General features: G+C 31.8%; 1 protein-coding gene across 2 annotated transcripts in view; it reads left to right on the top strand.

The window, feature by feature from the left end:
- LOC108907217 (dual specificity tyrosine-phosphorylation-regulated kinase 4) overlaps positions 1-16388 on the top strand; it is a 151018-nt gene that overhangs the window by 52888 nt on the left and 81742 nt on the right. For both annotated transcript variants that reach the window (XM_018710794.1, XM_018710793.2), the window contains exon 2: positions 13285-13401. In XM_018710794.1, the coding sequence (XP_018566310.1) occupies positions 13285-13401 (117 nt within the window). The remainder of the gene's footprint in view (positions 1-13284; positions 13402-16388) is intronic.

The raw sequence follows: 16388 nt of genomic DNA, 5'->3' as shown, positions 1-16388 counted from the left end.
AGATACGACTACTCGAAGAAGGGTGAAAACCACTTTTTGGTTATAACTTTCAATCGGTTCCAACTTGAAATTTTGAGGACTTTTAAGAATATTCTGTTATTGAGTTTATTGTATGATGAAAATCACCTTTTAGGGTTAGTTACGGGAGGTAGATTCCATTTTTTATTTTCGTCTTTTGGTCACAATCGTCTACATAAAATTAATTTTCTTAACTTTCGACATAAAAAATGTATTTGTCCGAAAAACGGTAAAGAGAACCGTTTACGAGAAATTGAATTAAAAGTCAGGCTTGCGTAGCTGCAGAGTAATATTGCATTGTCGACGTAGTCGTCAAACAATTCAAGCAAAACTTTGACGTTTGTGTTCTAACTTATTAAGTATCCAAAATTGTTTATTAGTTTTGAAAACATGAAAGTGATATTCCATTAGAAAGACGCAATGACATGGTATTCATGAATGATATGACTCCATCTCGTTTTACAAAGGCAGTTAGAAGATGGTGACACCAACATTTTCCACAAAAATAGCTTAGTAGAGTTGCAGATGCACCTTTTCTTTGTCCCGCTCGTTCCCCAGACTAAAATCCACTAGACTCTACCCTCTGAAGCTTTTTGATAACATTGATTGCATATTTGATTAAATTATTGTTGACAATTCAAATAGAAACACAAAGATTTCAAACTAAATACATCTAAACATATCTAATCCTACAGTTTTAATTATTAATCGCTTTACTATTGTCTGTATTAGTACAGATTAATATTGCTGGCACCTAAGATTTTCCAATCAAGAAATATGCCGTCCACAATCTATCAAAGTGCTATTAAAACATGACGGCTACCCAAACAAATGGGATTGGATTACAAATTAGTACCACATTGAATTTATTAAATATATCTACATCTGTTGAACGAAATAAACGGAAGTTACGCACCGAATCATCGTCCCACATGATCTAAGAACTTGTTCCTGTTGGGAGTGTTCCCTAGCACTGACATGACATTTATTCCGCTAAAATAGACATTGCATGCCTCGCTATGTACAACATGTGTGCGTACAGTTCTTGTGGAAAATCACTTTCTTTATGCGGACTGATATCCGTATAACACGTCATTGCATAGATTAGATCGTACGTAGTTTTATCCTTTGAATTATTTAACTAGGTATGCGAGCGTGATAAAATTATTTATATGACTACTTCGTATCAAGAGCTATTAAAATAAAATTGATTGCAACGAAATTATGTCATATCTGGAGCAAATAGTTTTTAATCTCTATCTGGGAAAATGTTTTGCTGTACATTTTTTCGAAGAACAGATTATTTTGTAGAAAAGCTTGATAACATTTTTACGATTATTCAGAATAAATTTTCCAGAGAGATCGTTTTGGTGAATAAATTGACATCAGATCAAACAATTCTATCACTGAGATGATTAACTGGTTTTTACTAACAGTTTGAAGTTGTTTGTGCACGTTTCTTTATTCCATTGTTTTCAAATTTCCCAAAGTTCAATGATTTGGTACCCACCTTTATTCTTTTTTTTTATCAATGGATGAACAGTTCATTTGTTACTATTTTATTACAACAAACATCCTGGAGTTCTAAGCATAACAATAGAATTCGTTCACACTTCACTGCTTGCCCACCAAAACATCATTTGGGCGTTATTTCTTTAAGGTTGAAATACTTTTTCTATTGATCATGTGTTTACCTTTCAAAATACAACAATAATGGGTTCGATTACATTTTTTTTTCTTACAGTAAACTGAATACGAAATGGTTTTTGAAAAATTTTCACAGTTATTTAATTACTATAATTATTTCTACTAAATATACAGGGTATCCGGAAAGCTCATGTCAAAAATGAAGGGGTATACAGGGGAGGTCAAAATAGTTGTAGTACTTCATAAAAAAATTTGGGCAATTACAGTTACTCATGGTAATGGTCATTTCGAAACTTAAACTGATATTCAATATGCCAGGATTATACAGGAGCAGGCGAAATTATCCATTTAAATTTATACATCTTTGACAGCGTTGCCAAATTTGACATTTATCTTTCTCACTTTGATAAAAAAAGGTATACGGTATATCAGTCGATATCGTGTACCGTTTTTGAGGAAATAAGAAATGTGTAGGAATAGGAGAGGGGAGTATTTTGAAGGAGACGAGAATAAAGTTATTTTCTGAGTAGACCTTGTATACTATCAACGTGATTAATATCATCGCTGCTATTATAGCGATAAAGTTCGTTTGTTATATATTATTCATTTTGTGATTATCATTTTCCGAAATCTTAATGATTAGTCTCATTTTATAGAAAAAATATGTTTCCTAATGTCACTAAATAAACGCGATGTCCCATTTCGTGTGTTACGTATTTAATCATAAATCACTATCATTTAATGGCATTTTAAGCCAAATGAACGAAAGGTGATACCATCCTGGAAACTAAAAACTTTCTAATTTGAATAATTTTAGAACTGCACACCAACGGATATTATTAGGCCAAGCATAATAAACTTGTGGTCTATTTTTAGATCTATTTAGAATGTGAAGGTAAAATTTAATCATAATATTTATTGGACGGAAGATACCACGCAAAATGCGACACTGCCATTGATCGTGGAATAATTAGCTTTTAAAAATGTATAATATTAACACTAAAATGTTTTACTACATGAACGTTTTATTTTTCATAGTTTAAACATTATTTTTTATCCACAACCGGACTTTTATCCACACATATGAACCGTCTAAAGTGATACTTTATCCACTAGTGGAATAAAATAACTTTAATTCACTATTAGAATAATGGAAAAATAATATACCTATAATAAATTAATTTTAATTTATTTACTTATTAACATTAATATATACATTTATAGTAATAGACATTTTGTTTTTTGTTTTATCACATTTAACTTCCTTTCCGTCAATAACAACCCTTTTAGCATTGTTGACATCATTTTCAGAACGCATAACGTCCGCCGAAGTTTGTGAAGAATTTGCACAAGTTACGGATGTCTCTTCTTGTAAGGAATAGTTATACTTTCCTTGGACTTTCCTCAAGTTTGTTAGATATAGACTCCTCAACATAACTTTCTGCTACAGAGGAGCTCTTCCATCCACCATGCCGTTTGATGGTTGTAAGATCAGCACCTTTATTGGCCGATAAAGTTGTTGAAGTGCGCCTCATACAATGGCCAGTTTTTCTCGATTTGCAATATTCAGGAATGAAGCAACTATTGAGAGTACCTTCGCCAATCTGTTGATTCCAACAGTCCGAGAACTACATTTTTGATTGATATATCTTAAAAGAAATATGTCTTGTGTTAGGCGAATTGGGCGCAGTGAAATATATTTTCTCCATATTTCAATAGTATTCACGCAAAATCCTTCTTCTTTAATTGTAAATTTTCTTGAAATGCCCGCCTTGGTGTCAGGTATTGAAAGAAGTAGGTAACTGCCAACGTCCTGTACGTCACAAATTTGTCAATTCGCAGCATCGACAGGCACCAGAAACCCCCATTGTTAGTGCAACCTGAAGTAATTCACAGTTCACTATATACCTAACAACATGTAAAAGGTAAAGAGATATTACCTTAATTACCTTAAAATTTATAGCAAGTTTTCCGGCCTTATGTGAGGGTCTTCTTCACAATTATTTAATATGGCTTCTTCCAATTCGGGTGCTTTAACGCCCAGGTTGTCCTGCATTTGGGGCTTCCTTAAATGACCCTGACTCTGAAAGTCGTTGGAAAATGTTCCTGAAAGTCGGTTTCGGAGACGATTAGGAAACCTTTCAGCGTGAATTCGTCTAGCATCGAAACAATTTCTGTCTATAATACCAAAAACCATATTAGCCGTTCCACCATTTGGATAAGTGGCCCTGATAATGGTTAAAATAATTATCTTTACTCTCATTTTAGAAAAAATGTTTAGAGACAAATTGTGAAGAACATAAAATGAAGCATGTGAGGACTTATTTTGTTTGTATTATTATATATAGCAGTATATATTTTTTAAATTTATTAGTTGCACAGTTCCATAAAAAAAGAAAAGTGGTCTGTTCCAAAGTGTAGAAGAAAATACCTGTAATCTCGCTTTGGAGGAATCAGCATTAGATATAATTGTAGAAACTGACTAAAAATGACTGCAGGGTCATGTTTATACGTATTTTGATATGCTGAATCCGGATCCGGATCAGAATTGATCCATTATCTCCCAATTTTTTTTAAATTGCCAAAAAACCGCCCTTATATATGGAAAATCCCACTTTAGGGGGGTATAGCGTTTGGAACACTTAATTGTAAAAAGAAAATAGAAGTTACTGCAGGACCATGTGTATTTCGACAAGCTGAAACCGAATCCGAAGTTGAAATTACTATGTCACCCTCCATTACTTTTATATCTTGCAAATAACCCTGATATCTGGGACTTTCCTTCCCAAAGATAGATAAAACTTGAGCCATTTGCTGCCCGCGAAAAGAGATAAGGGTATTTGAAGATGTGATCATCGTTTCCGGATAAAAAATTGTTTCTTTTACTCCTTTTTCCTTTTATGACGAACTCTTTTATCTTCAATCGATCTACGCATCTTCTCTTGTCTGTGTTTCTGGCAAATTTTTGCTTCGAAGCATCCAAGAGAAATCTGTCATCATATTAATATCTCACATTCCTTGATATCGACGTTCTATTTCTTTGATAACATGGTGAAACTGTTCACCCTGTTCTTCGCTGTAGTCTTCGAGGTTCTCTGGAAGGTAGTCAAGGTGAGTGTCTAGGAAATTGCAATTTCAAGTTCATCAAGCAACTTGAAGTTTTGCATCAATTCCTCAACTAAATTCTGGTATTCCTCACTCTCCTGATTTCCCAAGAAATTCTAAGTGACTTTAGCCGTGCTGCTCTTTCAGTATCATTCATTTTTTTGACGAATTTGTCGTCTCTGAACACGGTACGGATCTGAGGACCATCGAAAATACCTTCTTTCAGTGTTCAAAACAGTCGCCATCTTTGTCCAAAGCTTTATGATGAAAGATGAAGTTGGCCTTCCTCTTGTTTTAAAAAATATAACTTTATTTGCTGTATTTAAGGGCGTTTTCTCCCAAAAAAAAATGAAGGGTAATGGGGCAACAGGCCACTTTTCTTTTTTTGTGGGACTGTTTAGTAATGACTATGAGAAATTTGTTATTTAATACCTGTTAATATACTAAAAGCATTATCCAAATTCATTAAAAATATCTGAAGCAGTTTAGAAATTAGACTTATATCGTATATTTATTTAATTACATAGTTCTAGGAAACACTCTGTAAAACTTTTTAAATTTAACAAATCATCAACGAATATCTGAAATAACGATGAATTTACAATAGCATAGGTTCAAGCTTCTTTAACTCTGACATCTGCTCAAACCGTGCTCTTTCACTCTACTTTACCCACACTTTTGTATCAATCAAAACTGATATGGTATACGCCCACGTACTGGCTCATTTAAAATTACAAAAGCAATGGGAAACCGTCTTCTGCGCTTAATTTTAGAGATTCCGCCGAACAAAGGGTGGCATCGCTCTTTGAACTGCCTACCTGACAAAAAGATCCGTATTTATAGACATTTCACAGGCTATTTTTACCCGTCCACAGTTCCTCATTATTTACGCCGAACCCTTACTCTGGGAAGCCGTAATATTTTCATCCTGGCGATGAAAAAAGGGTGATATGAGGGTCTTCGCAGACGGGCTTTTAGTCGTTTTTTGCCACCGCGGGTGTCGTTACGAAGGGTAGGAAATTGAAGGTGTCCTCCGTTTGATGCCTACGTGAACCCTAAAGCTATTACCCAATCTACAGAGGAATAAAACAATGGTCGACAGTAAGTTTAAATCTTTTTCGGTGTTTTTTTTTATGAAAATGGGACAGATGTACGTACATTTTGTAAAGATTTTTTTTTATTTCAACCTGAAGTTTTGTTTTACACGTTTGCCGTCACTAACCGAGAAATATACCAAAATCACTAAATATATTTTCGGCAATAAAATTGAGAGAGCAGAAAAATTTCCAAAGTTTTTTAGTGATTTTAGAAAGGCTGTAACTTCGTGAATAATGTTCGTATCGAAGAAACAAAAAAGCATCTTAAAGCTTGAAGATTCTAGCTTTGAAATCCTGAAATAAAAAAATTTTTTGAGTACCACTCTCGGCGCAATCAAAAGAAATAATGCAACGAAAAATTTGACTGTTTTTTTCAAAACTGCCCATGAGCTCAGAAAATCTTTTTCTGGCTTAATCAATGCCAGTGTCATTTAGCCTGATCCTTCAGCTTCAATTAGCTTTTTTTTATTTTCTGTGCTATTATTTTTCATAGAGCTATCGGCTATTGAATAAAAAGTAACCTTTCTTTTGTTATCGATATCTCTTTAACTTATGATTCTACAGCGAAAGGAAGGTGGATTTTGGAAACTTGAATCAGTAAGGAAATCATGGTTGCCAGATTGAGCAATTTGTCACGGATTAGATGATTGATCGTTTGAGTAATATATACACCTAAAGCACCAGCTAAAACGACATTATTTGAAAATTGCGATAACTGGAAAATCAATTAACATTTTATGGATTTGACGTAAGTTGTTAAGATAACCTTCTCGATTTATAGGACAGTAATTACTAATATCTGGCATTTCTAATCACAGTTCTATGCGTCAATTTCAGTTTGCAAATAAACATTAGTTTATCATAAATTAGCCTTGTTTATATCCGTCAATTTAGTAGATGAATCCGACTACATACACCGAAGAAATTGCTCATAAAAATATGGAAGAAGGGCGATAGACTGAAATATTCTAGAAATTACTGTTTGATTTAAATGAGATCAAAATGAAAAATGAAAAAATGCAACACTTTTTAACATATTTTCATCTTATGATGTAGTTAAAAAGTTGAAAAGCTCCCTATTATGTATAAATCAAACAAATGAACAACACAAGTGACAGTTTGGACAGAAATTGCTGTTATCGTATTCATCCTCTCTTTCTGTAATAGTCAAATAACGACAATTCATCGGTTCCTCATAAATTCATTAAAAATTTTGTTGCAAGGGAACATTACTTGTTTTTAGTACCATATTTCGTTCACGTAGACAATCAACAACAGTATCCTGGGAATCGTAGAATAAATAAACTTTTAGATTGGTTTTCTTTGGAAACAAGCTGTAAATTATCAATAAACATGTATTTCCAGTAAATCAATCAAAAGTTATATTTGGCAAGTCCGACATCAAAAAAAGCAATCTGATCTTTATTTATCTTTACCAGCAAGTGTTTTTAGTTTGATTTATAGAAATCAGGAAACCATAGAAATATCATCAGTTCTATATATCGACGCTTTAGTACGACAACATGTTATCTCAGATTCGCTTGGAAGACATGCTATCTCAAATTAAGCTTGGAAAACATGCTAGTTCAGATCTTTAAGCAAAAACATGCTATCTCAGTTTGACTAGAAATATTGAAACCGTGCATTTATAATCAACTTATATAATATGTTTCTCAAAAAGTAAGGAATATTTAAGATTTGAACTAGCATGTTTTCCCAGCTTAATTTGAGATAGCATGTTTTCCAATCGAAATTTGAGATAGCATGTTTTCCAACCGAAATCTGAGATAGCATATTTTCGTACTAAAGCCCTTTTTATGTTCTACGCAGAATGTGTAATACGCTGACAAACTTTAATGACTGGTTCAATATCATAAAGTAATAAAAAAGTTCCTATTAATGAAAACACTATGTTTTAAGGAGGTATATCGGGTTTACTCAAATGCACAGATGTACTTGAAATTTATATAGCGTATTACCCAGCGTCATATTTTTTTTAAATTTTTTTGAATCTAGATTTTAAGATATTGTTGTTGAAAGTTGTTCATTTTAACATAGGTTTATATGGCGAAGATGGACGGTCTTTTTTGCCCATAACTGAGAAAAAAATGTAGAAATTGTGAAACAAAACTTTTCCATAGATAGTAGGTACACAGTGTTATCTTATTTTTGATGTAAAACTAATGTAAGTTTTAAACATAGTACAGCTGTATTAATTAGAAAACAGAAACCAATAATTGCAATTCTGTCTGACTTGAGGATTAATGTGGCAACGTCGCAATCAGCTGACATCAAGGAGGGAATACATTTGAAAGACTTGATAAAAACGAAATTGATTTCAAACATATACATTTTTCCTAAATCCCATGTACATTGTTGCCAACAATAAATTATCCATAACAGATGATTTTTTGTAATGTTTTTAAAAAACTAGATTAATTAAAAAATACTAGGAAGCTGTGATATATTTATTGGAATAAAAGATACAGTTGATAAATCCTTTTAATATATTTAATGGTTTATAAAAACATCGTAATCATTACCCAGCAATATTTAGGGTTACATAAAGTTTTCTTTACTTGATTAATATAATTAGTAATACTTGAGATAAAAGCATTTGTACGGAATAACAAAGGAACGTAAATATTTCACAGCAAACTTTATATTTAAAAAATTAGTTATAGTTGCAAAACTTTTGTAACATTACTGAAATAGAGTTTAAAAACACAACAGTGAGTAATAATGTAATTTCCATCACGGAACCTTCAAAATTGTATCCAACATTTTCTTCGACTTGGACGAGAGATGGGCGCGAGTGTCATTTCATTTCTTTAGAACTAAATTAACATAATTCTCGTTGTTTTACCAGTTCACATAATTTACGGATTTTAAATAAAGGATACAAATCTTCGCGAGGATAATACGATATATTTGCTATATATAATAATTATATTGTACATAGTTTACACTCAATACATTTTTGAACGCGTATCTTTACCCGAATTTGACGCGCAATATCTCCGATGTCCAAGGTCTGTAGGTTCGCAGTGTGTACAACTGCTAGTCAATTATTAGCGCTGTTGCCACATCTACATAGTCTTTATGCGTTCATTAAATATAATTAAAAACTACTTAAATATGATATTTTTATGTTATTAATTAGTCAATATGTATGCTATGTGCACATGAGTAGATTTCTTTGCCATATAGATAATGTTTATCGGAAATAATTTCGATAGAATTTAATTTTTTCAAATTGGCAGCGGGCTTTAGTCCCATAAGAAAAGCATAGGACCCCCTGCGCTCCTCACTTCCCTCGGACCCCGATATACCTCATTAAATATCTCTTAAGATGCTTATGGATAAAATATCCTGAAGTGGTAAACAAATCCGCGAACTAAAGATTTGTTGTTGTATACATATTTATCTGTTTTTGAGATAAAGTCTGAACGACGACGCTAAAACGTGTTTCCTTGCAACATTTCCATCGGAATAAAATTGCGTATGAGTTACATCCACACAGAAACTGCGATATTGAACACTATCCACGTTTCAGGATTAAAATACGCGCTAAATATACCCCAACACTGTAGAGTGTTCAATGCAAAACGCTGCTAAAAATATTAAAGTTTTCCGTCTATTAACTAGAAAGGTTTCTATTTCAGTCCGACGTAAACTCGAAAAAAAAAATCAAGACAAGTTAACAATGGATTGTACGTCGTATCCCACGACTATACATTATGTGCTTGAAGCTTTCAACGCCCTATACAGAGAGTCCTTGACTTGCAATACACGTTTTCTACGCCAAACCCGAAAGAGCTCTCTTATCAGGCACTTGAAGTTGCCCCAAATAATGAAGTGCACCCGAAGTTTTTATGAACTTGTCACTATTAATAGCGCACATGTGTTTCGAGTTTTGCTCCCGCTTTGTTTACTCCAGAGGAATTTTACCAAATAGTAAAGCGTTGGAATTTTTGGGTCAGGACGGGTTCATGAGTGTGTGTCACACGTGTGAGCTCTCGCTTTGTTTATGGGATAATTTGAGAACTGTCGTACGGATGCAACTGGGGGACAAAGCGAGATTAACTCCTCCGCGTAGCACAGTGGGTGGTTGATCTATGAGTAAATTTGACGCGAGTACAGTTAAGCGGAAGGTATGAGTACCAAATCTCTCTGTCTGGTTTATTTTTTAGGGTCAGACAATTCCATCCTTATTTTTAATATTGTTCCTTCATAAATGGACTCTCAGTTCTGTATTCTTAAGGTGAGATTGTGATTTCAGTTAGGAGATCTATCAGTAAGGTTATCAGTTTTTTATTTATTATTTATTTTTAACAAAGTGTATTTTCACAAGCCAAAATTTAGTTTCAATTTTGTAGAACTTTTTATAAATTTTGAGCCCAGCCTGATGACAATTGATAAACAAATGCATTAGTTATTGAAAAAAAAAACAGCTAAAAATCACATTTTCTTAAAACTTCTATATCTTTTGAAAAGAAAAAAGATTTTTTTTACGAAATTTTCAGAATATGTAGTCCTTGGCTAGTAGAATAAGGATATTTTTGTAAAATTTGAAAATATTTGATGATAGTTTTTGCTAAAATTGAGATTTTCGAAAAAAATTAAATTTTTTCAGGTTTCAATAAAACATACAGTAATGCACTTATGTAACCCATCTTGGGCTTAAAATTTTTTCTAAGAGTTGTACTTTCCTCTGCAAATTGTGCGTGTATTGCAAGATAGAAACCAACAGAAACCGAGAAAAAAATTTTTTTTTTGAAAAAGTCAAAGTTTCGGTAGATTTTTCGCATATTTCCAATTATTTTGCAATACACGCACAATTGGACAGGAAAGTACAATTCTTAGAGAAAATTTTAAGTCCAAGATGGGTCACGTAATTGCATTACTTATGATTTATTGAAACTTGAAAAAAATATCATTTTTTCGAAAAACTGAATTTTTGCAAACACCATCAAATACTTTGCATACTTTATACTAATACTTTATTTTACAAAAATGTACCTATTCTACTTGCCAAGGAGTACATATTCTGAAAGTTTCGTAAAAGAATCTTTTTTCATTTTAAAGAAATATGAGTTTTTAGAAAATGCGATTTTTAGCCGTTTTTTTGTAGTAACTAATACATTTGTTTAACAATTATACAGGGTGTTTCAGGATTAAATCGACAAACTTTAAGGAGATATTCCTCATAAAAAAAATAAGAAAAAAATCAAGTATAAATTTTTTTCCAGACGCTTCATTTTCGAAATATAGGGCGTTAAAAATTAAAAAAAAAATCGAATTTTTTAAATAACTTCTAAATGAAGAAGGCTATTTAAGACAAATTTAGCATGACAAATCTTCTTATAAGATACCATTTTTCCATAGAAGTAGAAGTCCCGCAAGCAACCCGTGGCGGAGTTATGGGGACTCAGACTCATTAAATTATGAAAAAAATGATGCTGTTTTTAGATAGAACAGTTTTTTATTGACAAAAATTGTACATTCACTTTTTTCCTAACTCTTCTAGTTTCATGGCAAAATTGATTTTTCGGAAGGGTGCTTCTGGATTTTGTCAATAAACTTTAGGAAGATAAGTTCCTCATAAAATCTAAAAAAATATAGTACCTATTAAAATTGGTCTTAGTCTTGAGTATGTGTGAGTCAAATAAGCCTTTTTCTTGAAGTTTGTCGACTTCTGCCTGAAACACCCTGTATATATTATATAATATATATCAGACATTTTTAACTTGATATTTTAATTCAATACAATATATTGGTGAACAAAAAATCATTCTCAAGTGGTAGACCCAGAGGTCTAAAATTTGTGCGGTGGAAGGGATAACATATTATTATTTGGCAGATAACATTTGCGCCCAAGAATTGCTTAATGAGGGACTTTTAATTATAGAAACATTAAACTCTGTCTGGTATTGGCCTCTCATATTGACCTAACCAACTTTGGTCTACAAGTACAAGTGATCTATGGCCGGCTGGTCGCGGGGTTCAAACCCTCTCTGTCACCATCAGCAATTTAAGAACTGACGCTTTAAATCCCTGGGCTATCAACCAATATATAATATAGAGATGTAGGAAACTGATAAAGGGATTTTTTGTTAAATAAATTAAATTATTATTATTTTTATTTCATGTACATTTATTTAGTCCCAAATATCTCGAAAACGATTAAGTCTGTTAATTTGAAATAAAAATACCTTTCTATATAATATTATCCACACTTTCGAGTTTTGAAGCAGTTAAGAAATACACAAGTTATCAACAGGGGCATTTCCTTTGCGCGTTCCTATCCTATCTGTTTACTTTTTACCAAATATAACCACAGAAATTGGAAAATGATGGTCTTTCACACACAGACTAGAATTTAACCCTGAAAAGATAACAATTTGGTACTCTAAATATTTCTGTAACATAAACAAAAATAATCCCTTCAACACTCCATCGACGGTGGCAGTTCCTCGAGTGGCTACGAATTCATAAGCGGTTATAAGAGTGATGCCGACATATATAAATTTTATTTAAATACCAACAACACAACATGAAATAAATTACCACATAACTACTATTACCATTTTCGGTCTCTGTAAATAGTTTTATTATTATTCGCGTTGAAAATTTTTCATCCCCGTTAAATACCTTTCTCAAACTGTCGGGGATAGTCTTGATTTACGATCTGTTGAGTCGTCGAATCAAAAATGTTACTTCATCTCCAACAGAATTACCTACTTACATTACATATTCATTCTGGATGGAGAAACTGCTGACCTAGTTTGTTCCTCGGCATCTGCATACACTGAGATAAGTGTGCCATTAACTTTGTTAAAATTTCTTTGCCCAAAGTGCATAGTTTTAAGACTTCGTAATAACTGTTCTCTTTGAAATTTATTGCATTATTAAATCATGATACTTCAGTTCGAATCCAACGGTTGTTTCTTATTTAACAGATATTATCTGTACACGTCAAGGGATGTGTTCTATTATTGTTATAGTTTTCATTAAATTATTTGTAGTTTACTTTACGGTACTAAATTTTATACTGAAGCATTTTGTATCCAGTTTTTTTTTACACAAAACAATCGAAAAAAATTAATTGAAAAGGATGTCATTGTTCTGTAAGTAGGAAATAAAAAAGTGCCAATAGGTATTACATAAATTCTGTGAATCGACAGTTGAAAATGTTTTTCACAGCGGTCTTAAAGAGCCTGAAATTAACTGGAAGTGATTAACATCAATTTCAAAACCCTCTATTATGAGCGTAATATATTCAATACAATAATACACCTATATCTTCCTCATCCATTGAATTTGAATATTCTAATTGCTGCGTTGGTGTCAAATGTGAATACGTGTGGCGGTAACAGGATGTTAGATAAATCAAAATAATGTATTTTCCTTCCAGAGCCCAGCGAACCACCACCAGAAGGAAGTTCTGTCCTCCAAATCTGGCCAACACTTAGTCAAAGTATCTTCCCGAAATGGACCACTGATCTCAAAGGCATCACTCACGTATACAAAAGTAAGGAAGTAGTTTTATAATTTCATTAATATTCATTTAATAATTCCGGACTGAAACTAGTCCGCGATATTTCTCGATATTTACGTAATGTGTTACAAAGGAAGGCAAGGTTACTGTAACAGATTTATAACTACTGGTTGGGATTATGCAACGAAGTACAGCAATGTTAAACATGGTGTTCAAGAAAAGTTGCCACATACAATTTAATAAACGTCTGATTGCTTGCAGAAGTAGCAACAGTTTTTTTTAAAATTCGTTTGAGTCATATCTCTTGCAGAATCCCTATAAATCACAGAAAAAAAAACAGTTGAAATTAAACTTCAAATGTGTCTATACCAACTATTTTGTGTTCAGATTTAAATAATAACAAACATTATTCAAATAATTACCTTCAGCGCTGTGTTTTATAATTTAAAATCAATGTTTGTAAATTTTGAGCACCCTGTATCTCGGAAATAAAGCGTTTACCAACACACAGTTATAGAAACTTTTTTATTCGATATAAAGTTTAACCAAAAATCTATTTTTAGTAAAGATATATTGTTATAAGTATTTAAAGTATGTAAAGAATGAGTTTTCTATAAAGTCAATGATTGGATTTAATTAATATTGTGTTTACGTGACCAGTGAAATGTTTGTTTGAGTATTATTTTAGCTTTTCGTAGAACGGAAAACAGGATCCTATAATTGGAAGATTAATGGTTTCTGTTTAGATGTCATTTTCAATTAAAAATTGATAAATGGTAATCATTTAGACTCGTGTTTCCAAACTCTGGACATCGGGTGATTTATATTACCTAAATCTAGCCAGCCCTGGCGTGTAGCAGTAAATAGTGAAAAATATAAATCGTGTTCTGTGTTCTGTAGTTTAATTAGAGGTGCTTCCATGCGCCGAAAAATGATATTACAGTGGAAAAGTGTACAGCATTATACCTGGTCATTTATATTGTAAAGAGTTGTTTTTCTTTATAAATTATGTAAGGTGTATTAATTTTCATTTTTCTAAGGTTTAATAAACTGTAACTACCTGACTTATATTTGTAAGATAGGTACACAAAGCAGATTTACCATTTAATTTGTCTAGTAAATTTCAAAAGCAATTTGATATGTATGAGCTTGAATATGAGAGGAGTAATGATGACAAAATGGTGTTTTCTTACTTGGAAACTTATTTTCTCACATAATTTCCCAGTAAAGCTACACTGAAAAAACAATTACTTTCTATTAAGGGAATCGGTTGTTTTGAATGCAGTTAGTTTACATTTATGCTAGTTACATTGAGATAAACCAGTTACATTCAATACAAGTCAATTGATTTGTTTGAATTAAAAAAGAAACAGTTTGCAACAGATTTGTCTATAATTAACAAATTAGATTTAATATAACCATTTATGATTTTAGAATATTTGTTAGGCAAATTAAAAGAATAAATTTTTAATACAAATTTATATTCGTTTTTATTTAATAACTATTATTTTATATTGGCCTACCTAACGTTACAATTAAACTTTAAAGGAAAATTATTCCAAATATATAATTTCTTAAATATGAACCAGCTGGTTATAAAAGTTAAATTTTTATATAGTTTAAAACTATTATCAATTCAATAGTAAAATATATTATTTAAAAATTATTCCAATCACGTGACCAAGTTGTGTTCTCCCCTGACAGTCGTATCTTTGCCATCATGGCGACTATGTATGCAAGGTGCCTGTAGTGTATTGTGTAGTTCAGTAGGCTAGTATGGACCTCGGTATGGACTACGAGTATATCAAAAGGTAGTGTTTCTTGTTGTTCTTAGATAATATTCATAATATAACATGTGCATATAGTTACAGAGTGCTGTGTGCTGTGTTCCGTTTACTCATCATTAAAATGGATGCAAAAACTGTGGAAGTTAGGGTCAAACAAGTAATAATCGTCAAAAAGTCAGTTTTAAATAAGGACATAGTGTTGCTGTTGTAGTTTCATAAATTTATAATAAAACCCAATTTAACAATCCGCCAATTATTTTTAATCATTAAACTGTCAACAACTATGACAAGTAGTTTTGATCGATATATGTATGTATATAATAAGTTCGGAAAATACAAATCTTAAAATTAATTTTTAACAAAAATGAAATATTCGAATAAAAGTATCGTATATACTCGCATGTGCTTCTCTATTAGTAGATCTCAACACTATGTACCATTTCAAAAATTATAAACTTAGTTAGATAAGTTATCTAATTATCAGTTTAATTAAATTTGAGAAGGTACATAATTTTGAGACTAATCAAGAAAGAAATGCGTCCAATTTTAGCGAAAAAAACAATTCACTTTCTATAAACCATTCATTTATTAATATTAAAATAACCTATTTTCACTGAAAAACTGTTAGTTCACATTAAGCTAAGATATATTTCTAATAATCTTATGTCATCTACATCTTAAAATATGTAGATTAATAATAAAGAGGCGAAATGTGATATTACACTAAAAATAAATGAACATTCATATAAGATTTATTACAAAACTATGAACTTATTATTAGTTACTTTTCACAATATATATGCTAGGCAATATCCAAAACTAGGATTAGTTCATGGCAAACGATATTTATTTAGTCCAAATAAATCCTTTTTTCAGTGTAGCATTAATGTTGTTTCCCAACAATTTCAGTGTTAGGTACCTTACTTGTTTTTTTACACACAGTTTTTCTTTCAGAATATCTGAACACAGGAAAAATTCATTCATTTCAAATTCCATTGAATTTTCAATCTCTAGCAGGCGCACTATGAACGGTTGGAACTACTTTAGTGTCAAAATCGTAGAACTATGTATAGAAAAAAGATAAAAAGGTTTAGCAAGTGGTATGTTAAAAGGTAAAGGGATATTACCTTTTAGGGAAAAATATCGAAAATGCGCTCGATTTATTAGGCTGCTCTCAGGGATCCGTTGAAACCTCGGTTTTTTCATTTTTTTTTTTTTCGATTTCTTCGAATG

The sequence above is a fragment of the Anoplophora glabripennis genome, unplaced genomic scaffold (genome assembly GCF_000390285.2).
Source record: "Anoplophora glabripennis isolate ALB-LARVAE unplaced genomic scaffold, Agla_2.0 scaffold303, whole genome shotgun sequence".
In the NCBI taxonomy this organism is placed as follows: Eukaryota; Metazoa; Arthropoda; class Insecta; order Coleoptera; family Cerambycidae; genus Anoplophora; species Anoplophora glabripennis.
Note: the sequence above shows the minus strand (reverse complement) of the source record. Positions and strands in the feature narration are given on the sequence as shown.